Raw genomic sequence first — 26,684 nt, 5'->3', positions numbered from 1 at the left:
TTTTGGTTGCAATCGGCCGCACCAAACGTATATACTTATATTTATATATATATCCACTCTGTTACCCGGCTCAGTGGTCTCTTTCTTTACTCTTATATGTTTGTAAATTGTACATTTTTTGCTTTAAAAATGATTGTATTATGTTGTTTTTATCTTCCGACTAAGATTTTCTGCCTTTAGTAAATCTGTATGCGATATTTTTAGAATTATCAACAATTTTAAAGTTGTTTAAGTGCCGCTAAGCCTGTTTTAATGGCGGCCATTAATGTTTACATTTGAAACAGGAGACTAGTGGATTTGTTGCCAACCTAGAGAAACTTAGCTTCGCAGCAACAAAGATAACGCATTCATTTATTATTGCCAATTAAATCATGCTTAATTCTTTCTGGAATTTTTTCGAGGAAATAAGCGTTTGAGATTTACTCCGTAATTTTTAATATAGATATTTTGAGTTTTTATGTATTTTTGCCTTCTTGCGAAGTAAGAACTGAATTAATTAAATGAGAAATACTCAGTCGTCTGTGAAAAGCTGTTTCTTTTTTGTTTTGTTTGCTTAATTTCTTTTATACATAGTTCTAGCTTTATTATAGTATTTGAATAGAACATGTGGCAACTATTAGATAATTCTTTAAATGATATACATTTTGTGCATTCTGAGTTATAATATATGAATGAAATATGAATGAAATATAATACTGTTAAGTAAACCTAGCGCCAGAGTGTCGCTATGGTAAACAAAGTGAATTTTAAAGAATGCATTTATTCTATTGTGATTTATGCGCTGTCGGCGAAGTAGGTTTAATTCAATCTCATAAGTTTAAATAAAATGCAAGGAAAAAAATGCGTGTAATTTAATATTCCGTAGGAGGAAGTCATGTGGTGTACACATCAGATTTTTTTAAATATAATACAGGGCGATAATATTTGGTGGCAACATTTTGAATAGTGATTCAGACTGTTAGAATGATTCAACGAAGAATGCCGTTTCCAGACTTAATAGATCTTTTGGGCTAACGCTTCTTTAAGCAATTTTTTTAACATCAGATCTTTTACAATTTGTATAACTTTTACAACGCGTACCTATATCCATATTTATATGTACAAATATGAATAGTGGCTTAAGTTTAAAAGATAAAAAATTTATTCTAGCAATTTATTATTTTAGAAGTACATGAAAAACATCATTTCTAGAAGTTCAGTTTTTAGTCTAAAAGTGTGCTCTCATTTCTAGTAATCAGTCATGAAATAAAACAGGAAAATACGACTTCATTTAGGTCTTTATTGTATTCACTGGGTTAAAGGGGGGTAAAATCTAGAACAAAAAATTATCCAACCGAATTTCTTCAAACTATGAGATGGGTCTTAGTACAAGGGAGGGGAAAAAAAAACCGCGCTCTCAAATATAACGTAATCAATTCTCTTTGACAGCTCTTGTTTCTTAAGTTTATTTGCTAAACCAACCGAAACGATAATTTGAAACAAATCTTTTGTTACGAAATTTAGTCTTTAAGTCTTGTTTTTGAAGTATCAATGGAAGTAATCGCAGGTGAAACATGCTAAAAAAATCCTTTCCAGAATTTATTAAAGAACTAGGGCATTCTTAATTAGAAGAAAAATTACGAAATGCCAGTTATTTTATTTACTTTTCTTACCTGTCAAATGGAAATGTGAGCATCAGTAAAATTTGCGTATGCGGGAAAGGCCTTTCTTATTGTTAATATTATGTCAAAATGCACAGTTAAGAGCTTTGGGGTTTCGACAATTTTTGCGTATGACTATTTCAGAATCACATCATTTTCGAGGGGTTGAATAAGCGAATTTGTGTCTTTTTAATTTCAGGCAATTTCCTGTGTAGTGTCATTAGGTTCCTTTGATACGGGAGATTTGAAAAAGGAGCGATCCCTCGCCAGGACTCGAACCTGGGTATCTCGAATACGCGTAACACTACGAAGCCCTGCAGAAAAGAGGGAGAAAATACCGCATATTCACCCCCGCTTTTAAAGGGCGATTATGGCTTAGGAGACCTAGTCGCTAGATCCTGGTGGAGAAGAATCATCATCCACGACCACCTTTTAGTTCGGGCGCCACTGTAGAGACATTAGGTTATTTTTGAATTAGGAAACGTTAAAAATAAGCAATGACCTCGCTGGGGCTCGAACCTGGACCACTCGAATATGTGCCGAGTGTGTTAACCGTTATACCACGAAGGCATGCTGGAAGACGGGCGAAAATACCATATACCTGTTTAACATTTAATTCAACGATTCTACGTATTCAGTTGAAATCATAACTCGAATTTTTATTTTCATCATTTTTCATGGTAATAAAATGCGTTTAATGATATCTAGCATCACAACAATGGTCATATATCATGGTCTATTGACCATCATATAACAATATCAAAATCATGTTAATATTAGTGTTTGGTTATATCGGTTCTGATGCGTTTCTAAATCTCCAGCTGATATAGCAAGTGTTAATTAGTTACTGGAAAATAATTAATGTGTATACCTTAAGCATAAAAATGGACAATTAAAATTTACGGTAGCATATTTACATTAAATTTTCTGCAAAACTAGAGGGGTAAGTACTTGTTGAAAATGGCATATTCTACTACGAAGAAAAGTGAAAAGTGTCTGAATAACAAAAAGTTTCAATGGTGAGCTAAAAGATGAGACAGATAATTCCAGAAGCATGACGACAAAAGCAGCAGTTACGTTAAAATCATTCCGACAAACAATATGTGCGAAGATTGAAAGCTGAAGAATAAAAAAAATAATCCAGGTAAAAGATGATTTTAACTGAAGGAATGAGTATAAGATATATTTTTGTGAAATTTGTGCCTCATTCATACGGACACAGTGCACTGTTTATGAGAGAACATTCTAATCAAAAAACGATAACCCAAGTAATGAATCCTGCCTGTTCATCTGATTTATCTCCCTGTGCTTCCTGGCATTTTCCAAGATAAAAAAAAGAAGATCCTGATAAAGATGAAAGTTTTCCTACAGAATAGATATCGAATAGAATATGAGACAGGTAATCAAAAATATTCTCGAAAATGAGTTCTAATTTTGATTGCTTCCAGAAATGCGAATTATGTCTAAGTCATTTTAGTGTATTTTTAAAGTATCCTCTTGTGTACTTCAAAAGTACTCAATTAGTCTAAATCTAATTAGTCTAATTGGTCTAAATCTAATTCAAGTAATTAGATTTAGACATGGCGATACGTTGTTCCACAAACATAATTTTTAGAGTTGAGTTCCGAGAATTTAATTATTGCACCTGGTATGCATTAAGTGTATGTGTGTGTGTGTGTATGAATTGACAGCATTTTTATCAAAAATAACAATAGAACTATAGCATATGCTTTACAAAAACGTGAGGCAAAGAACTAACGCTGATCTATTGACTCAATTTAGTATTGCCATAAGGCCGGCCAGATGGTACAGTGGTTTCGGAAACCTACTCTAGTACTGAAGGGTCCGGGTTCGAATCTCAGAGAAGGCGTGTCTTTAATTCTCCGTCCTTTCATAGGAGGTAACAGTGGCCCACTCATTAGGTGCTTCCACAATAAAGTGGCCGCTAAAGCCCAAAAGAACCCGTATTCGAATCCCGGAGTAGGCCTGTCTTTAACTGTCCTTCGCTTCATAGGAGGTTAACAGTGACCCACCCATTAGGTACTTCCACAATAAAGTCGCCACTAAAACCCAAAAGAGCCCAATAAGACCCCGGATTCGAATCCCGGAGAAGGGATGTCTTTAATTCTCCGTCCCTTCATAGGAGGTAACAGTGACCCACCTATTAGGTGCTTTCACAATAAATTGGCCACCACATCCGTCCTTAGTAGTGGGCAAGCCTAAGTCGGGTAAGTGCCCGCTAATAGGAAAAAAAAAATAATAACCATTATCGAATCTTTGATGTATACAAAGCGCAATATGTGTGAAATTCATTAATAGGAGGTATGTCGATATTTATCTTTTACTGTTTATATGTGGCAACCTGACAACGTACGTACATACAGTGCACTTAGTTTTTCATTTTTGCTAAATGAATAAAGAATATTATACTAAACAGCTGCCATTTATCGAGTTAAGGTTTCTTTTCATACTACCCAGTTTTCAATTCATATATTTCTTCGAAATAAAACGAAAATAAAGTTTCGTGCAACATTTCTCTTTTGCGTTCTTACTTCCTTTTCGTTTTGCTCTACTAAATCGAATTTTGCGAAGTGTACCACTTGAGCTGGATGTCGATCCGTTACGGAAAATAGAAAGCGTGACCAAATGTACCAAATGTTACTGAAAAGGAAGTTCGTTTCGGCAGCCTTAGATTCCGCAATAAACTAAAAATAAACTGGACTCAAAGTTACATATCTTGACGTTTGATTGATGAAGAAGTTACACAACAATTTGTAACAGTTTTCCTTTCGCTGTAGGCTATAAAGTCTCAGACGAAACTATCTTTGTTTAATACGTCAGATATTAAAAAATAATATTTTAACTTACTTCTCAGTAAACGCTGATTTTATAAAGCACAATAATTTTTGGAGTAAAATTTGTTGCACTTTGCATTTCTTTTTATACAAGTGGTGAAATATTCAATATGTTTGAAATACTTTCTTGACATAAAAATTATAAAAGTTCATCAAGGATGTAAGAGAGATTGACTAATTTTAAATTTAAGTAAAATTTAACCTTCAAATTAAGTTTTAAACTAAATTAAAATCTATCTTATGTTTTGCTTAATTTTAATAAATATGATTTTTTTTAATTCAAAACCCAATTTATGCATTATATTTTGTTCGAAATTTATTCTTACGGGAGATAATAATTCAACATTTCGTTTCATAATTATTCAGAAGTGACATAAGAAAGTGGCTTTAATAATATTAAGATAAAATCAAATAAAAAACATCAAATAGTAGGTAACAGTTTTGGTAATCGAGGATTTTTAAGCAGATCTATGAATAACAGTTTTATATAGCATCAAAGTAATTATTAAATTTAACAGAGTGAAGTTTGGTTTGGTTTCATTGATTACGGCAAAGTACATTAGGGTTATCTGCCTAAGGGATGGATGCCTTCTTCGAGGACTTTCTAAGGGAAACTGGCTCGTGTACACGTTACACACGAAGAAAAACCACGAAAACCCACATGCAGCCAGCCCGTTTGCCGGGAATAGAATCCAGGTCGGCAGTACCAGTGTTCAGCGATTTTGCCGCTTGGCCTATAAAGGGCTTAGTAGAGTGAAAACCATAAGTTTAGTAACATTAAATAGTTTTAAAGTTATTCTATAAACTGGAATGAAATAAACATGTAAATAAATTATCTAGTACTATGACATCTATCTAGTACGTACTATGACAACTGTACCTTTGTTGACAACCCTACCTAATACGTACTATGACAACTGAACCTTTGTTTTCTTGAATTATTGTTGGACAATACACTCTCTTTTAGATCAACTGAACATCGTCAAATATGAACCATATTCTTAAATTTAATATTTAATTGCAGCCATGCCTAGATTTATATGGATTACTAGAACAATGTGGTATTTCTTAAATATTGACCTTAGATATACAGTTCTAATTAAAAAGCAGCACCCTGCCTTTCCTCTTTCCCCCCAAAAAAAGTAGAAAGGTGTTTTTTTTTTTTTTTTTTTTTTTTTTTTTTTTTTAAACAGTTTGACCCAATGAGTCTTAGGTCTGCACAAAAATAAAATTTATTTTTAATACGCAAATTTCATTTACAATTATAATAAAGATATATTTAGCACAATATAGCTGTTACAAATAATATTAATTAGCTAATTATTAGTCCAAAGGGATTTGAATCCCGAAGGACTATTAGTTTCGTTTTGGCATTTTGCGTCGGACTCATAAACGTCGGTTCACTTTTCAAACTGTTGCCACAAAATGTTAGAGTCCTGCATTATATTTGAAGAAATTAAATAATGAAAAATCTGCATAAATGTATGTATATTTCTCGTATTGTGATAAAACAACGGTACATAGAGTCATCGAATTTTGAATAACGTAATCCTCCAACGAATATGAGCATGTGGAAGACCAAATTTGAAATTTGAAATTTGTTTTATGATCGATTTCCTATTTTTTAAAACTTTGACGAATTTTTGATTAACAAACTCAAGGATTTCAAAGCGAGCAATGGCAACGTTGTGCAGAAAAAACATTTTTATCTCCAGCGCGTGAGTCTCTGTCTCGGAAATTCTAAAGATATGCTCGTTTTAAAACTATTTTGCGATATTGCTGTTGCACTGGATCTTATGGTTTAAGTGCGAGGAACATGATATTTAATAAAGAAAGGTAACACACAAAATGATAAAAAACGCCCCTTTGGACGTAATTTAAAATCTGAAACATTTCAGATTTTTTTTAAAATTTTTTTAAAATTATAATTTTAATCGTAACAAATCATTAAGTTTCTCACGGTGAATCTAGAGGCCATCCCAAGCAGGCTAAAATTTCTCAAATCCCGTTATGCCTTTTTTCGGAATAATTTCTTTTTAAAAATCATTCTTTAAGCAATTGAAGATTTTTCAAGGTCGACAACTATTGAGGGAAATTATTTTTCTCTAATCAACTATAATGATGAGCATTATTTGAGAAAAATCAGTATTCCTTTTACAAGTATGCAAATTAAGGCACGTGACAGTTCTCTCCGTCGTTCTCACGCGGTCTATCAACACTGCAACACGGTCGTGGGTGTTGTCAGTCGCAGCAGGGCCGTTGATTTGACCCACGACCTCGAAATAGTGTCTCGCCCATATCACCTATTAAGTATGCAAGGCACGGACAGCATGTGGCGATGAACGATAAAAAAAAAAAAAAAAAAAAAAAAAAAAAAAAGAGCGTGGAGGCGAAAGCAGAATTGGAAATATTCAGATCTACACTTCATTCCCTTATTAAATACTACTCTAAATCATAAACAAAAATATTCAGAATTTTGATACAGTAAGACCCCGCTTAACGCTGTTTCGTTTAGCGCTGTTTCGGTTTACCGCTCTTTTATTTCAACCCGGGGATTCCACGAAATCGCTCGCAGCATACGGGGATTCCCCGAAATATTATGCAGCGATAAGTTTCAAATACATATCCGAAAGAGTGTACTTGTATTTCTTGTTTGGTGCGGTATTGTACAGACATATTTTGAAGGGGTAAATGTGGAAGATGTCGAAGAAATAATTCAAGAAGCAGCGGCTATTCTTTCTAATGATGAGCTCACGGAATTAACTGAAACAAGAAGAAAACAAAAATGTTGACAGCAGTGATTCAGAAGAAAAGCAAAAAGAACTTTCGATGGCGTTTGTAAAAAGGAGTTTGTCTACCATAACTGAAATAATGGATCAATTCATTGAAAATGATTCGAATTTTGACAGGAGCTCAAAAGTAAGGCGTGGTGTTAGAGATGCTCTATCCGTTTATGAAGAACTTTTAAGAGAACAACGCAAAAGAAAAAGGCGAACAACATTAGGTGCTTTTGTCACAAAAAGGCAGAACACTGAAAACGCGGAAGGCTAACTAAATATGACTGACTTAGAATTTTATTTGTTTTTTTTAAGAATATTCGTTTTGTTATTTACATTTTGTTTTTATTTTTGCAAGAAATAATAATGTGGTATTAATTTGGGCTTTAAGAAATAAATGTTTGGTTTTATTTTTATTAAAAAAACATACTTTTTAAATTTAATACCTAACCAATTTCCTAGCCATCTTCCCCTAACCCCAATATTTACATGTAAAGATAGCCTCGTTTAGCGCTGTTTCGCATTACGCTCTACTTTGATGGAACGTATCCCCTGCGTTAAGCGGGGTCTTACTGTACTTCTAGAAAATAATTCTAGACGTAGAATAGAAAAGAAAGTAGAATTGTGCTAGAAAGTAGAATTTGAATTTTTTTAAGGGGAAAAAAAAATTTAGTCGGATTTTCAGGAGCTGCATTGCATGATATTAAATAAATTACTATAAGAAGTTTATGCATTTCTTACATGTATTCGCTAGTTTTGAACTGATAAATAAGATTCTATAATATACCCGAATAAGACATAATCTTCATGAATATGCGTTCATGTTATAAGACTGAAAAACGCATTCTAGAATTTCCTCGTGATATGGTTCAGTCTGTCACTTTACGGTGTTATTTCCTAAGCATTACAAAATAGACTGCCCGGGATTTAAAACGTCCATAAAACCTCTGGTATCAGGATCTTTTTAACTAAATGTGAAATTCAACTTCGTGTTGCTAAAGTGTCTTATGTATTAGAAGTACCTTTAAAGCTAAATGTTGTTCCATTCTGGGTACCTTAGTAGTTAAATATCTTGCAAACGGCTGGCTGTCCATGTTGCAGGTTAAGAAAAGAATCAAAAAACAGAAGTCTGTAAATTATGACACATTTTTGTGGCTCTTAGTAAAGGGTATAAAAAACTTCAATTTTTATGCTGGCCATATAGAAAAAGAATGTTTTTTATGAGAAATTAGTTAAATTGAAAAACTCGATTTTTATGTGCTAAAAATAAACTGAAATATCATTAATTAAAACTTTTAAGAGCCTTAAGATAATAACTACTGCTCACTTTTAAAAATTAACTTGTAAATTAAAAAAAAAAAAAACAGATTTTTAGACTAGAATATTACTTTAGATTATTAAAGGTATAAAGCATTTCTTAAAATATTAATTCAGAAGTATTTGTTCCAAATTACCAATTGCAAAAATGTTAAAACTGAACATATTTAATAAATTCAATTTCATAAAGTAAATGGATGCTTTAGGTATTAAGCAAATGTGTTTTGAATGTTTTAATATTTGATAATATTTTGGTGAGAATCAATTTTTCATATAAAATATCGTTATTTTTTTTGAAAAATATTCGTTAAGAAATGGAACAATTAACTAATCAGAACTTTATTTTTTATTTATTATTATTTTTTATTTATTTGTTTCATTTATATTTTATATATTTTTTATTATTTATGTATTTATTTGTTTCATTTTTATTTTTTATTATTTAAAATAAATTATTTAAAAAATTAAATATAATTTATTTTTATTATTTATTTATTTGGAGAAAATCCATATAAAAATTTTAATATTACTTATTCCTGCTAAAAAGTGGCCCAGTCGCCCTGTTCGGTAGATTGTTTAACGATGTTGGCTGCTGAATCGTTGAGATGGAGTTCGAATCTCGGAGAAGGCTTGAATGTTTGTAAGTACATGGTGTCTTTGTGGCATGGAAGGCACTTAGATACTCGGTGAACTGCAAGCTTTCTCGAGAGGTCTGGTGGTAGAACAAGTGGAGTGAAATACCACTGGATCCGTCCGCAAGAAAATCTTCTTTCAAAACTGGGACAAATGTGGGCAAAGTCGCATTGCTACTTATAAAATAGCTAGTGCCCATGCCAACGACATGCTGTCCTGCGTTCCTCACCATGATAAAATTTATGGACTTGTTATGGTGTTAAAGCCAGACAAGTGTTACAGCAACAAAATGAATTCCTTGACCAAAATCATCACAGTCTGATTTTTTACTCTGTATCTAAATTTAGTGTTATATTAGCTAACAGATTTCTTTTACATCGTCAGTTATAAATGTTGATATTTATTCCTGTGAATTACGCGAAAGTAACACCAAGAGATCACCGTAGAATTACAATCTACAAAAGTTTCGATTTTTGGTCGAAGTTTTTACCAGGCTCTAAAGCAATGTCTACTTAGCACTCAAAGTATGTACAAAATGTAAATAATTCCAAAATAAAGAAACAGAAACAAGTCTTACAGCCTGTGTGTTGTGGTATGAATCGTTGCCATGAATTATGGAATAAGTTCTCATTGCAGTCAATCAAGAAAAACCTGACTTGATGCAATAACAGGAAAACATGGTTTAACATCCTAAACTTAAAGCTTATTCAGATATGTCTTTAAGCAGACCTTTAAACTGACTCGCGTTTACCCAAGAGCAGTGATTTTTAAAAAATAAAAGACATTACTGTAAATTCAACATATTTAATAAACATTTGCTTTACAAGGAGATTTGAGAAAATCAGAAAAATAATAAAAGTTAACACTTGCTGAAACTAATTCCGTGATTAAAATATCTGATCTGCAGCTTTATGAAAAATGCAATTTTTTCTATTGTATTTGATTCATGTCTTCACTCAAGTTTAACGTAACCATCAATCTCCTTGATATCTAAAATTATTCTGCAGTATTTCTGACACTGGTATTAAATAATCGCGAATTGTGAGCTGCGTAAAGAACACGTGTGGTTTTTTTTCTTCACTCCGTTCTTTTAACTATTATAAGTTATATAAGGATGTAACCTATAATAGTTAATAAGGATATATAAGGATAACTATTTATAAGCTTTTCAACACCTTCAGTTAAGACTAATTCTGTTTTCAGACGTTATTTATTTATAGTGCATCCATGCAAGTTATTTTTAAGTCACAGACAACGAATTTACGCAAATTTTGAACCTTGGTATCTTAACTCTAGCTGAATAGTAAAAATCAAGAAATACTATCAATCTACGCATTTTTATTACTTCCTTATACGAAGTAAGGGAATGTAATCACAAAAAATTTCGGGTATCCTATTTCAACCAAAAATGAAGGATTCATTTTCCCAAAAGGGATTGTAAAATGGAACATAAGATATTTCTGTACGTACGTACGTATGTATGTATCCCGCATAACTCAAAAACGTAGTAGCGTCAGAACGTTGAAATTTTGTACATGAGACTGCTATAACATGTAGTTATGCAACTCCTTTTTTGGTTGCAATAGGTTGCGCCAAAAGTATATAAATATACATATATGTAATCGGTTCGGTGAGCTCAGTTTTTTTATTCTTATATGTTGGCAAATTGTGCATTTTTGCTTTAAAAGTAATTGAATTATGTTGTTGGTTTGTTTCAGTTAAGATTTTAACGCTTTTAGTTAATCTGCATGCAATAATTGTAGAACTATCCAAATTTAAGTTGTTTGAGTGCTATTAACCCTAACGTAGCCGCAATTTGATCACTGCAATTGTTTACACTTAAAACTCTTTAGAAGAATAGTGAATTAAGTCAGTTTCCTCACCTTCAGTGTCTTTTTGTCAGTGTGGTGTGGAACCAAAATGCGTTTTGTGCACCGAAAAATCTGCTTTCTTGCTCGCTGGGCGAATTGCTTGTTTTTGCGTAGAAACTCTAATTTTAATTGTAAAAATTCTTTTTTTAACAGTTTTAACTGTATTAAGTGCTTCATGTTTTTCTGTATTTTACAATTTTTAATGAAGAGTCTTTTTAATGATTTTTAATGATTTTTAATGATGAGTCTTTATGAATTTTTGCCTTGCTGTGAAGTGAGAACTGAATTAATTGAATAAGAAATCTATCTCTACGGAAGTCGAGGAAATAAGTTTAAATGAAATGCAGCAGAAAGTGTGTATAATTTAATAGGGCTTACAAGGAAGTCATTTGGTATCCGGATTAGATATTTTTTAAGTAGTTGATTTTTAACATATATTACTGTATCTTGAAGATTATAATACGGGGTTTCGTTAAAGTTTTAAAGTTTCTTTTTAAAGTAAAAGAAAATTTCAAATATGAATACTTTTCTATTTTATACTCTTAACATTTTCTGTCATAATTTACAAGCCCTCTAGAAAATAATTCAAAAGGGGACTAAAAAATAGAGAAAATGTTGCACATTTGTTCCAGAAAACACGCAAAATTTTGCACAAAGAAATGTAATACATAGTTTTTTAATACAGATGTAATGCTTTCTAAGTTTCCAAACAAATACCAAAGGGTCTGTTTTTTTAAATGCTTTACATACATAAAGAAAAGGTTTTCGATGATAAAGTAAAGCTAAAATTTTCTTTGATATATACTTAAAAAAAATACTAAATTTTTATTCTCTGTTTGTTAAGCTAAAGATAACAAAACACATTAGATTATCTATCAAGAGAAAGGGACTCCTTTGTGGAGGACATTCTAAGAGACACTGGCTCGTATTTATATTACATATAACGAAAACGACAAAAATATATATTGAAACTACCATCCGTCTTTCCAAACAATTAGCTGCTGGCGATCTTACCACTCGGACACTACGCACCATTAAATTCTTAATTCTGAAGTAGAAGGTAGTGTAACTGTAACTGAATGCTTTGCGTAGGCATGACAATTTTAGATTCTTATTGCATATTATTGCAGTTTAGCTACTCAATACTTGTGTAAATAATGCGACACCTTAAAATAAAAAAACGCGAAAAGCAAATCTTCTTATTTCTTAAAGTATGGACGCTTATCGTATTTTTCTAATCTGTTCCGTTCCTCATCTTCTAATCAATAGGCAATCAGTCTTCCATTGAAAAAATCTGCTAATCATTTTAGCAGATTCCCACAAGGAGACTTAATTAATAACAGAAAGAGAGAGACATAATGGCTGATATGAATTTCAACTAAATTCATGACATGAAACAAATTATTATTCGTAAGACCAAAAACATTAGATTTTATGCTCAAAATTTAGGGTTAGTTTTAAAAGAAAATGAATACTGTACAGTTAAAAAAGAATTCGATTTTTGAATGTTATTCATATTACGTTGTATATAAACATATAGTGATATATAAGTTCACTAACTTCTCAAACACGAATTCTCAGAAAGCAATTTATTCAAATTATATTCATCTTTCGGAAGAGAAATATGCATATAATCTGAAACATTTTAAATGAAATGCTTATTATGCATCTTATAATTAAAGACTAGTGTATATGAAGCGTGTTAAAGTAGCTTTCACCAGGCGCATGTTTGTATTATAAACATCATGCTTATTTGGGCATAATCTTATAAGTAAAACTACTTTTTCTAAAAATCTGATAAAACACAAATTTCCCAGTATTCGCAAAGGGGGGGGGTGGATGTAACAATATTCTTAAGAAAAGGGGTTTCACGGAAGATATAATATATGAATAAACTTTAAGATATTCCTCTTCTACTTTATTTTTTTATGACCATTATAAAATTTGGCGCCCAAGGCAAGATTTCCGTAGCTTAAAAAAAAAAAAAAAAAAAATGCGAGACACAAACATAAAACAGAGTTGCTAGTCGTTATACTGCAAGCAGGCTACGCCTCATAAAGCTAGAAGTTTGCGATATGACAGACATAAAGTTAGAAACAACGCTTAAAAGGGGAGAAAACCTTTAAAATGCTTTCGTACTAAAGCATTGTACAGACGTGTATGTTACGATAAAAACACAAACTTTCGGGTACGTTTTATATTCATCTATCGATATAGCTTATGAAAAGAAGAATGATATTAAAATTGGTTACTCTACCAATTGTTTCTGCCTGCCTTCCCCTTAAGGTGCCTCCCATTTTTACTCCTCCCCCCTACCGTTACTATAACAACCAGCATCTTGCCGAGCCGTTCTTTCCAAACCCATGTCTCCTATCTTCCTTCAACTGATTAACGAACGTGACGGTAACCTGGAAACAAAAGGAGGGATACTAGAAAGTTTTCTCCTCTTTTTGTCACTTTTTGATTTTCTTTTTCATAGCTGCTGTTATTTCTTAATTTAACATTCAGTTCCTCAAAAAAAAAAAAAAAAAAAAAGTCCGTTGCTACATCATACATTTTACTTTGATACATGTATACTTTTGTTCTTTGTATTTTCTTACGCGATAACGAAAACTGTAAAACATTAAATTTCGAAGGAAACAGGTATTTTTAAAGTTCCTTTAGAAATTTATTCCATTTTCCATTTCTAGGATTTCTTTCGATTCTAGTTGCAAAGGAAACCTGATACAAACTAACTAAATAAATCCTTTGTGTTCAAGTTACTGAGCTCTAATTCCCATAAAGATTGATTTTTTTTCCTCTTATAAAATAAATAAATACAATAATCTTCAGTTCATGGATTATTTTGAACCTGTTATTTAAATCGTGACTCTTGATTTAGATTTAAGTTTGAAGAAAGAATTAATATGGCTGATTAGTATAACTGTTGATTATGGAATTCGGTTGTCTGATTAGGGCAAAGCACACTAAAAAAAATCTTTTGAAAGTAGATGCTTAACCTTTTTTGATCAAAATGATAAAAGAAAACTGAAATTGAATCAGTAGGCCCCCAAACCAGTCATTTAAAATTATTTAAATGAACACCTTTTCCCATTTTACAAAAGTAAATCCACATTTTTTACACTAAACCAGGATTCGAAGTATATTTTTATTCAAAGAGACTGTGAAATTCCAGCCTATTAAAAACATTGTTTCATTGATAGATTGTGTGAATTAAAATTTCTCTATATTTTACGGTATCTCTAAAAGTCAACTTAAAACTCTGCCAATAAATTCTTTATAAAATGCAATATCGTCTGAAATAATGTGTACAAAAATAAGCCGTTCCTATTTTATCTGAAAGTGATTCTTATCATATGTTACTCGAAACAGCTCTCATTTGATTTGAATAAAAGATGTTCTTATGGCAAGTCCTGTTCTGTCCTGAACTGAACTAATAAAATCATAGGAACTTTCTTATTACCTTGATTGAAATAATGTTAGCGGAGTTTGGGTGCTGCTTACTTTAACTCAAATTCGAATCCTGAATCAGACATCACTTTTAAAATTGCCTTGTTTTGCTGCAGAGGTATTTGATCCGCTTGTTTTTAGCTTTGCAAAAAGACACCACTTAACACCCATCGATTGGAAGATTCTTCAAAGGTTCTTAAAGAACTTGAAAGATTCTTGAAGAAGAAGGCTCTTGAAAGTATTCAAGAACTTCTTCAACAGTATATATCCCTGTTTACCGTGTTGGGTTATTCTCAGTCGAAAATAAAGTCTAATATGCACTGTCTCTTTACCACGCCGATAACAGAAGAAATGTCCAAGTTAGTAGATAAACAACTTTAAGCTCTTCCCAGCGCAGTTCAGTGACGTTACTTGACTTGTGGTAGAAAAGAAGACACAATTACATTTAGTTCCTCAAAGGTGTAGTAGTGTAGTTGTAAGGTGTAGTTGTTCGGAGAAGACTATAAGTCAGTGACGTCATATTCTCGAAGATTTCTGGTCGAGAAGAGCAAAGTTTGTTAGTATAGTAACCTTGGCAATTGATTTCGTATGCCATTTACTTTCTTTTGCATCATGGGCAATGACAAGTCCATTTAATGTTTCTTCCAGGATTGTTCATGAAGCTGCCCATGGCTTCGACATCAACTATGAAAGTTAATTGCTGGATGCTTATTTAATATACATAAAAAAATTAATCATTGTCTTTTAGTTAGTTACTTAAATTACAATTCCAGTTTCTCATATTTCTTGAGCAGTCGATAAGATTCTACGTGTAAAGTTCTGTACATATGTCACTCATTTGAATTGACGGTAAGTTTCAATAAAGTTTATTTTAAGAATTACCTCAAGTCTTTTTAATAGAAAACGAAGGAAAGCAAGATCTGTCCTCGCTTAAATTATCTCACAAAAAATTCTCTCCCTCACCTTCAACAAGGAATCCTAACGTTTACCAAATTATGATCATATTCAACCAGACACAACTATAATTACTATTTATGAAGAAATAAAACCTTACAAAGGTACAGCATGTTATTAGCAATCAGCATATAGTATGTAAAGTATTATGCTTTTGTTCTTCTACCTACAAGATCTTTCGAATTTTTCTTTTACTTTCGTATCTCCTATCAGTGACAAATTAAAATGATTACAAAGTTTTATTTGGCATAAACTCAGTAGAATCATTTCCAGATCCCGTTTTTGTTAGTATGAGTTAACTTATTATGGCTCCTTTATAACAATAAATTTTTGTAAAAATTTATTTTTAAAATCCTTTCTGGAGCATGATTGGTAAGCCTTGCAGAAAGAAAGAAAAATCGTTTCTACTACGCGTTCAGATTTCACCGGTTAAAACTGATGCGCGAAATTAAACTTTTCGCACGCTCTCTAACGAACCTTCTGAACTATCCATTCATTCGTTGGAATGGCGTGGTTTACTTTCACGTCTGTGGCATCAGGTCGTTAGCGCGCTCTGGTGTTTTATTGCGGATGTCGTGCGGTGGGGACGTTTCGCGTGATCCCTGTCCCGCGGTCGTGTCGCACGCGGTTGCTGTGCACGTTCTCCTTCTGACGTGGAAAGCGTGAGCAGTCGTTGAAGTTGGTCGCGTGCTTCAGGTTCGCACAGAAACAAATGAAAACAACGTTGTGACCGCTTGGCACGTAAAATGGCCCCAAAAGAAACAGGATGGCAAGGGGTCGGGGGTATATACATACGTTACAGTGAATAATCGCCAGTCAGAACGATGTATTTTTGCAGTGACAGGCCGCAGGAAGTGGGATACAGCGGTCGGTCGCTGAGCAGGCTTATTAATGTTAAGATTGAGGGAAAGGATATTCTATGTTTGTCTGTTTTCTTAAGGGAAAATAAGTCAACCTACTTTCTGTTACTTTCGACAATTAAACCATCTGCGTGAGATATAGCATATATTAACTGCTTTTTTTTTTACTGAAATGAAAAGGATTCGTGTAAAATTCAGTTAATAAAAAAAAAAAAAAAAATCCGATGCATTCCATTGTAACTAAGCCTAAACTAGCAACTGTAAACTAAGTTGCAAGTAGTCTACAAGACTGATATCAATTTCTTGTAGCCGGAGAAAGAATCTCCTGATTTCCTAAACTTTTAATAAAAGATATAACACAAGAACTCCTAGACTTTTAATCAGGTAAATAGCATCCCTACTTTTTTTTTTTTTTTTTTTTTGTTTCTTTAACTTAAATACGGCACAGCATTCCTGTTGCCTAAAACACAGATTGCGAAGCCCATGTTGACTTTTCAAAGTTTTAAAAACCAACAATCGAAAGTATGAAAAATCCATCCGTACTGTTTACAATAAAATATAATACATATTGCAAGTACAGAAGACAAGATAAGCATGACAATCTCCGAAAGCATTATTTGTTTCTTTAGGAACCCTCTTAACTTTTCAATTATTATGTGAATTTAACTATCAATTTACTAAAAGCATCTACCTCAATGGGCAAAAATTCTTTTATATTGACTTGCAATTTTTTCCTCAAATCAGGAAAAAATATTCAACGCCTGTACTGTGTAAATACTGTGTAAATATATCTCAATATATTTCAATTTGCCTTAAACATCTTCCTCTTTAAAACTACATTTCTCAAAAAAAAAAAAAAAAAAAAACTTTAAAACTTATAATGGAGAAGGAGATTGAATATACGCACATATTTCTTCCCGTTATGATTATTTTAGTAAAAAAAACTAGGATTTATTAGTGGACTAATTGGGCTGACACCTATTGTATCTATTTGTTATCAGTCAAAAGAATGGATTGCTGGAGCCACTTTAAAAGCTGGTTATATCAGCAATTTGTATTTTCAATGGAAAAGTTTTTTAAATGAAAAATCTGCCGAGAAAAATTACTATAAAATACTTAATATCACCGTAAAATACTTCTCATTCTCAAAAACACCGCATTCCATGCTAATGAAGAGTAGTTATGAGCTATGATTCTCCTTTCTAATGCGACTTCGGCACGTCAACCAATGGACCAGGGCATTTTCAGAATCGTTGCAGTAAAGATACAGACATAAACCTTTTACATCTCTTGTCTTAGTCATGGAGAAATGGTGTGACATGATAAATAAACTAGAGAAAATATACGTATTGGGCTTAGTGGGATATATATCTGAATCTTGGAATCAGCTTCTTTCGTTTCTGAGGAAAGTTGCTTGATCATTCAAGACATTCTGAGGAAAGTTGCTTGATCATTGATTTCAAGTTGCAAGAAAGCAGAGTTGTGAATAGTTACCAATAATTATGGAGAATGAACGGAGCAAGATGAAAACTATAAACATTTAGAAGGTGGTGAAATGTTTGCAATGATAAAAGAGAACGAAAATAAAAACGAAGATGGACCAGAATACGATAAGATGGAAGTCAACAGAAAAATTAAAATGTTTATAGCAATCGCTTAGTCCTCATCATTCAAAAGGCTTTCAAATTCAAACTCTCTACCTGAGTTTGAGAAACTTGTGATCCCATTTATTCCATTCACATTAAAATTTTGGGACCATTTTCTGAAACTGAGAGATTTTATGTTAGTATAAAATTATAAAAGATATGCTTATTCCTCCATTTCAAAATTCCCTTTACCTTATTCATGTTATGGTTGAATAATGAGAGAACTTTAGCTCATAATTTGGGTTCACACTTTTAAATTACGTACGTAAGTAAGTACGTTTAATACTTTAATGAGAACGCCCTTTTTTTTTTTAGCTGAGACATCACTGACATAATTAGACACTAATCATGTAATATTATGAAGAAAATTGTTCTTCAGATCGCACAATATGATAGCAAGTATAACATGCTAAGTCTGGAAAATGGCTTATCAAGTCCTCAATTGGCAACAAGGCATATGCAAACACCTGCAAAGGTGTCAAAGTCAGGGAAAGTAAACAAAAATTTCCCCCTCATATAGTATCCTACTCTTACCCCTCAACCTCTAACTTTCCGGTGGATTAGTTTGCCCTTGTACCATAAGATTATGTCTACGAGATAAAGAATGTCTTTCAATGGGTTAAAGTGGCTTTGTTGTGGGCAATCGAGTTCACTAGAAACTGTCAAGAGCCATTGCGGACTGAAGTGTTGGTGAGGCATTTCTCGTCTTCCGCGTGAGTTAAGCGTGTGTATTTACTATTGAGGATATTGTGCCTACAGCTGGCAGTTGTTTGAAAGAAGTTTTTGCTAAGAGTTGACCCCTTTCACGTTCTTTTCAGTTTTCATCCTGGGTGTTCCTGCCGCTGCCAGTCTCAGACAAGCATGAAGCTCGTGGGAAATTGCAAACAAAAGTTAATTGTAAAACTGCATCTTTCCTAAAACTAACGCTGCCATCTCAGCATAGTAATGTGAAAATTTAATGTAGTAAAGCGATGCATTGTTAAAAATATTCTTTCTTAATTTAGCATGTCTAAAATGGTTCTGTTCAATTCTACAGCAACCCATATGATAAGTATGGATTTCTTCATACTGAAACAAGTACACTTTCCTGAAAATTCTTTTTAGAAGTATGTAAGAATGAAAGGAAAAGCTTGCATCTCTTTTCAAAGCAAAATATTGTGCAGTTAGTGTACTGTTATTGAGATTACTGTATGTAAGTAAATAATCAAGGAAGAAATTCAAAAAATAAATTCATTGGATTGTTTTATTACCCACTATGATTTCAACGACGTGAAATAAAAGTTGTTTGCAAAAAAAGGTGTAAAACACAAACTCAGTATGTTATTAATTCTGTTTTTATAAGTCGTTTTCTGTGATATTTTTTGTGATGTGACTTTTCAAAAACACGAGGCTGTGGAGAACAAAATGATAAAACAAGATTTATTGTAAAAATAATTCTTTTTTATCACATTACATTAAGGCAAAAGACCTATTAAGCATGATGTATAACAGGAATTGAAAATTAAATTAAGCACTTGTATTCTGCACTTATTTAAGATTGCAAATAAATTCAATAATAAAGAAATTGGTTTTTATTGACTTTTAAAAAACTCCTAAAATATGAGAAAGAGATAATTACTCAAATATTTTTGAGAAAAAATGGAATACTCAATAATTCAAAGACAAATGCAGCAGAGAATGTTTCTGTCTACTGACAGATGTCAGTATTATTAACAGGCCTCATTTGAAACTTTAATATACTCTTTAATAATTTTTAGACGAGGAAATATATATGCTTCGAGCGAATATATTTGCTCAATTCTTTGCTTTGAACTTTTCTTTTTGGAGGGGGGGGAGGCGGTTCTGAATCAAACTGTTGATGCAACTAGTGTCTGAGCAATCCCTTTTTGAATTAAATCGAAGAATTTGACTCAAATTATTAGATTTAATATTTGACGTACAGGATAGAATAAAACTATTAAACCTAGAACGCACCTGTTCAATATTATCCTCTACATCAATAGCTGTGTAACAAAATATTTAAAAATTTCTAGCTTAAATTTTCGGAATGTACTTTTGCTTATGCTACTTGGGTTTATTTACTTATATTTCAATTCTTTATTTACTAAATTATTTATTTTTAAGCTAAAATCAATTTACCATTTCTTCTTTTCTTTCTGCAAATGACTGGTTACCGTTAGGCTTTGCCATGATGAAATTCCCAAGTGAATCAAAAGATTAGTTTTCATCTCAAGTTCAGTATATCTTTCGTAATTTTTCTCAGAAATAATGCAGATGAGTTTCCTTTAGAATAGAAAAAAAAAAAAAAAAATTTAACTGAATGACGACGGCAATAAAGCAGTAGAAAAACTGATGAAAATTTCTTCACAATAAAACTGCTTGGTTTTTGACGTTATTTTATTTTATTAACTATCGTCTGCAATCTGCAAAAATTCTATTTAGAATTAGCTAACTTTTAATCAGTGTCATTATATATATGAAATATTTTACTTTCCTGTTAACATCTTTTAGCCCAGACTGTTAAGACCAGATGTGTTAAGACCACTCTAACTCCTTTATACAATATTTTTAATCTGCTCGATATTTTTTATAAAATATAAAGCTGAAATTTAAAACGGATAACCCGTGAGTAATGCAAGAAGCTCAGTATGATGCAAAACTCAGTTTTAAAATTATATTAATTTATAGAAAATCTTATTTCCCTTGAAATATTCTCATATTTCAAGGGAAAATAAAATGCTGATGCTTTTTATTTATTTATTTCTTATCCCCAAGGAGTAAGTATGTAGTATGCTACTTTTAAAGAAATTATTGGAAGCATTTTTAGGAAGAAACTACTGATGCTTATATTGATAAAAAGTATTTAAAATAAGAAATTAAATAACAGGTAGAGAAAAGTCTCTGTCAGTAACAACGACTCTTAAATAATTCATATTTTCAACAAGAGCACACCGAGAACAAGCATAAAGGCACGAAGAGAAGGAAGAAAAAATCGTTTTTTTACCGAACAGCATTAGGCACGGTTTTGGTTTGGTTTAGTAGATTATGGCAAACACATTATGGCTATCTGCCTAAAGGGAGGGATGCCTTCGTGGAGGACGTTTTAAGGGAAAGTGGCTCGTATACGCGTTACACATGTAGATAACCACAAAAACGCCCATGCAATCAGCCCTTTTCCCTGGCATCGAACCCAGGGCGGAACTACCAGGGTTCAGCGATTTTACCGCTCGGCTGCTAGTGGGCACTTATTTGGAATGGGAAAAAAAAGAAAGAAAAAATTAGTTTTTTTCGTAAACTAATCTTGAAATTAAATTTATTTAGTGATCTTATAAAAACCAAGGCAAATAAAGTTATCGAGACACTCAGTTTATGAGGTGTTTCTCCCACTTTCCTAGCGTCCTTCGTGGTGTAGTGGTTCTGTACGCTGGTCTGGTATTCCAGAGGTCCGAGGTTCGATTCCCGGCGAAGGCGTTTGCTATTTTTCATCTTTTCTGCTTCCAAAAATCCTAATGACTCTACAAGTTTTTAAAAGTGGACAAAATAGTCGGATGCAGGGAATTCGGACTAGGTTAAGATCCCTACTAAAAATGCCCCATAGAAACCAGTAAAACTTTTTATGGGTACCCATAAGATTTTATGGGTTTTTATTGACTTTTACTGGTTTCTGTTGGTCTTTGTGGGTTTTTTTTACTGGTTTCAAAATGACCCATAGAAACCAGTAAAACTTTCTACTGGTACCTATAGAATTTTTGATGGTCTCTATTGACTTTTACTGGTTTCTATTGATCTCTGTGGGTTTTTCTTACTGGTATCAATTGACACCCATACAACCAACATTCAATGGCAGAACTTTGTACTGGTTTGTATAGGTTTATATTGACTTTTACTGGTTTTCTTACTGGTATCAATATAATAATAAATCTTCTGTTGGTTTATATGGATTTATGCTATTTTTTTATCTGACGTTAATATACTTGTAAACAATAAAATCAACAGAATGAAAATATGATCTCTTTAAGACCACCAGAGTAATCTGGAAACGCAGGTGGTCGTTTTAGAGAGGGTTTTTACTAAATATGCTTATTTATTTGATTAAAAATTTTTTTTCGGAAACAATAACAGTAATCATATACACCACACACAACGAGGTCTCTCCAAGGCGACCAGCCGCAAATAAAAATTCATCTTTGCAAGTGGTCGCCTTAGAGAGGTGATGCTCAATACCAATAGATAGTCACGTTCTCAGAGATACGTTTATCTTTTAGAGGTGGTCGTCTTAGGGAGATTTCATCTACGGAATGAATCTCTCTAAGGCGACCAGACACTCTTGCAGAATTTTCTTTGTGAATGGTCGCCTTACAGAGGGAATATTCAATACCAAAGTATACTTATGTTTTCAGAAATACTGGTCTCTTTCAGAGGCGGTCGTCTTAGGGAGGTGGTTTTTGCTACGAGTTGGTTCTCTGAATACACACACATAAGCACTTACATTTCTGATATTACAAATAAACACCGGTATCAACCAACATCTCTTTAACGCGAACAAGTTCATTCACAATCGCAAAACTTTTCTCCCTGTTAACGCTGACGTGAAAAAAAAATTCGCCCTCCCTCCCCCACTCTCAGAAGTTTCCCAAACAAGCAATATGGCGCCGCTCTAGTTATTCTTGTGCGATGGTGGTGTTATTTTCTTCGTGGTAGTAGTAATGCAATATATTATTTACTAGGATTTACTGTATTACAAATTTTACTATGTTTTACTGTTTAGAAATTAGTAATAAATAATAAAATACCAGCACTGACTATGAATATACAACTAAAGCCATGCACGTGTAATCGTGTCTAATGTTTGAGAGAACGTTGCTGATAACTGACTAGTTGTGAAATGGAGATTCTGTGCGTGAAATTGATTTTCCATCTTTACTTTTAACCTGAAAAACAATGTGCTTAAAGACTGAAAAGTGATAATTTCAGACTTGATAATTTGGTTCAGTGTGCAGATGCAGAAATATAGTTTTTGCATCCTACTGAAACTATTTTGGAAAATTTATTTTTTTTTATTACAGTTTAGAAATACTTTTTTAAAGCTTGTTCATGTAGATGCTTTATCATTTGAATATTATGTACTAATAAATTTGAGCATACCTTACTTAAAAATGATCTTGCATGATTCAATTTTTCAACTAATGTGATGTGGCCGAGCAAAAAGAATGTTTTTTTATGTTTTAAAAAATGTACTAATTATATTTCGCGAGCAAAAAAGGTAAGTTTTATTAATGAAATAAACATTGAAATATTTAATGTGTTTATTACTTACTGAATGGGGTAGACAAGACATACAAGCTTAAGGAATCTTTTTTCCACTACTAAAATTATGTGAAAATTTAGATGATCATAGTAGCTTACATTGTTTTTTTCTTTTTGGTCTATTTTTCTTTACAAGTATGAGACTAGAACCACATTTTTACATTAAATATTTTGTGCTATTTTGTTAAAACACATATAATCATTTTTATGCATACTTTAATTTTCATTATTATTAGTTTGATGAAGAAAATTTCAAATGTGTTTTTCATAAATTGCTTTTGATATAGAAATAGATTTGTGAATAAGATTTATGTAATATTAAATGTACTAGTCTTGGGAGTATAAAAAGTGAATTATTTATTTGAAAAAAATTACATTAAGTTGAAACCTCATACAGTGGTTATTTTCTTAAATGACCACCTCTGATAATGGCACATTTGTCAGGACAATAATTAAATAACAGAACTTAAAAAATCATTCATAGTTTTGTCAGGCTACAGGAAACTGGCATTATCTCGAATTGTGGAGTTGATTGTTTTAGGAACGTTTTGCTGTATAATCAATTGACTTCTGTGTAGTAATGTTTACGTGGGTATGAATTTTGCAGAAGTAATTGAACGTTTTTACGAGACATTTAAAACCAAAGCTTTTCGGATCATGAGTCTTATAAGGGCGCTGTTATAGCATTGCTTTCAAATATAGTTAGAGTAATATTTAAACATTTTTTTCGGAAGCACTTCCACAGGAAATCCGGTTGTTCTCTGCGTATGAAAAACCCATATAAATAAATCTTCTGTACAGCTTTATACAAATGCAGTTAAAATTACTGTCATTACAATTAAGCGAATATAGCTACATTTGTTTACAAAAAGTTATTGCTAAATACTGCACTATATCAATTTCATTTGGCATTGTAATTTCAGAAAATGCTCAGCATGAGGTATTTTTATATTATATAATCTACTGTCAAAAACAATAGCTACCTTTTCAGTACTTTAAATTTTACTATTGAGAATTTTTATGGTTCAAAATAATATTTCTATACATTATTTCAAGTATTCTTTCTACAATAGAAATCTAAATAACTTGCACCTAAAACACTGACTGAAATTTATTCCAATAATGCATCGCTTTAATTAAATTTATGTTCCTTTGAGATGATATATGAAAAACCTTGTGTAATAATAAATTATTAATATATATAGGTAAATGGTATTTTTATATATTTTTTCGGGCAAAGTGCAGAATCGCCCACTTATTTATTTGGCACTTTGTACAAAAGTAAAAGGAATTGGATTTTTGTCAATTTTCTTTTGACTTTTTAAGTGAAAATAGGTCAAAGGAGTAAAGTCAAAGGAGTGCACAATGGCATTTTTGTGCAATTCTGGGATTTTTTTTAAGTGAAAATATGTCGATGTGTACATGGATACCGAGTATGTGCAATTCTTAAAAACACTCCAAGCAGTGGGCGATTCTACACTTTCCCCATTTTTCTATAGGAATTTAGTTTCATTAAATTAGTTATTTAGTATAATTATGTGCATATGAGTATATTCACACTTATTCGCATAGATGGAATTTTTACAGTACGAAAGTTAATCTTTTTTACATCAAGAACTATATATACTATAAATACCCATTATGTTATACATTTTATTTATATAAAATTTGTGGAAGATTATATAGCACTAAAAGTGAGATACGGAATAAAACATTATACGCTATGAGATATTTTCTTAATTCCCGAACTGTGCGTTAAGAATTGGTATTTGTTGAAACTTGTAAATTTTTTAAAATTCATTTTGTTACAATATAATTTATTGTATTTTGGGTACTATTAAGTTTATTATATGTTTGTTATCTTCATGTTTCATTTATTTTTTGAGAGATACAGGTAACATTCAAAGTATTGTAATAAGGAGTCGACACAGTGTTTGTATATTATTAGTTCTTCACTACATTATATTCTTGGATTCATCCTTTCTTCCACGCAAAACATCTATGTGTATGCATGTCATAATAAGCTGCAGGGTGTTACTATCATTGGTAAGCGAGCTTTAAGGGGATAGCAAGTATGCTAAATTTGAACTTAAGTTTCTAATTTGCAAGTCCCGTATTTTTTTTTTTTTTTTTTTTTTTTTTTTTTTGCTTGCTTGTTAATAATGTTTCTCTTCCTGAAAATTTGGGTTTCTTCTAGTTTTGTTTTTTAATTTGGTTTAGTGCATTGTAGGTAACTTAAAATTTAAGCAGATGCTAGAAAGTACCATCCTTTGGCAATACATTTCTCATTAGGTATCAAATTGTTAAACAAGCTGATGTGATTAAATACATTTGTTTAATTTCCCAATTAAAGAACTGAAATACAAATATATGCAGTGAGGTACAGTACTATATGTATATATTTATAATGAAATGAATAATATATATACAGTCAAAGTAATGATTCGCAACCATCAAATGAAATGATATTATATATATATGTAATGGATTCTGTAGTCGAATACAAGCAGCTGAATCCGTAATGAACAGCAAGAATTTTGATGGCTTAGAGATGTTGAAACTCTAATCCACAATGAATAAGAAATTTGGCAGTTGAGGTAGATTTAATTCAACTTTTCTTTCAGCAAATATGTTGCAGCCACAAACAAATTGGCACATTATTTATGCCTATTCCAAAAATTAACATTTTTGATAAATGTGTAGTAAGAAACAATGACTGCAATCCAGCAAATACAAAGCGTAAAAAGCAAATGCGTTATGTTAAGGGTGAAATCTTAATTAAGACCGAGTTAATTTTGGTTTTCGATGCATTTTTACTTGTACTTGATAGTTAATACTGCTCTAAAATTACAATTGGCTGTTTGAGTTTTAGTTTCTTTTACAACATCAAATTATGTAAGAGTCATATGACATGAATTAATCTCGAAATGATGCAGTGCAGAAAGAAACTGTTTTTAGAATAGAGAAGGAAAATTAATTTTACGCTGCTAATTTAATCTTTTGCATATTCCTTATTTTTCTTACATATATACTTGTACATATATCATTCGATGGTTGTGAATCATGACTTTGGTTATTATCTTTCTATTCATTTTATTTTCAGAATTATATAAAGGTAGTTTAAAATTTTGTAATATGTTTATAGATATTGACGTGCATTAAGGACAGGCTCGTAGGCTTCTAGATATTTTAAAATTTTTATTTATTCGCATTGAGTTTTATTTAAAATTATTTTACATGCTTTCTCCGCAATTTAGTTCTGTTCAATGCTAATTATGTACTTCTGCTGGTTTATGTTTTTATGGAAATTTGATTTACAGTTCTATTTTTGTGTATTGTTTTTTTATAGGGATTCTGTATATGGATACTCCACT

The 26,684-nt window shown here is 31.9% G+C and overlaps 1 protein-coding gene across 2 annotated transcripts in view; it reads right to left on the bottom strand.

Annotated features, from left to right (window-relative positions):
• The window catches only part of LOC118181844 (LIM/homeobox protein Lhx5-like), a 425,656-nt gene that overhangs the window by 296,093 nt on the left and 102,879 nt on the right, over positions 1 to 26,684 (bottom strand). The window contains exon 2 of one of the 2 annotated variants that reach the window (XM_085821076.1): positions 20,143 to 20,286. The exons of the other annotated variant lie outside the window; for it this stretch is intronic. Coding sequence (XP_085677202.1) covers positions 20,143 to 20,286 — 144 coding nt within the window. The remainder of the gene's footprint in view (positions 1 to 20,142; positions 20,287 to 26,684) is intronic. 2 annotated transcript variants of the gene reach the window in all.

The sequence above is a fragment of the Stegodyphus dumicola genome, chromosome 7 (genome assembly GCF_044657685.1).
Source record: "Stegodyphus dumicola isolate Sdum_Otavi_A_Nest chromosome 7, ASM4465768v1".
NCBI classification, from domain to species: domain Eukaryota; kingdom Metazoa; phylum Arthropoda; class Arachnida; order Araneae; family Eresidae; genus Stegodyphus; species Stegodyphus dumicola.
Note: the sequence above shows the minus strand (reverse complement) of the source record. Positions and strands in the feature narration are given on the sequence as shown.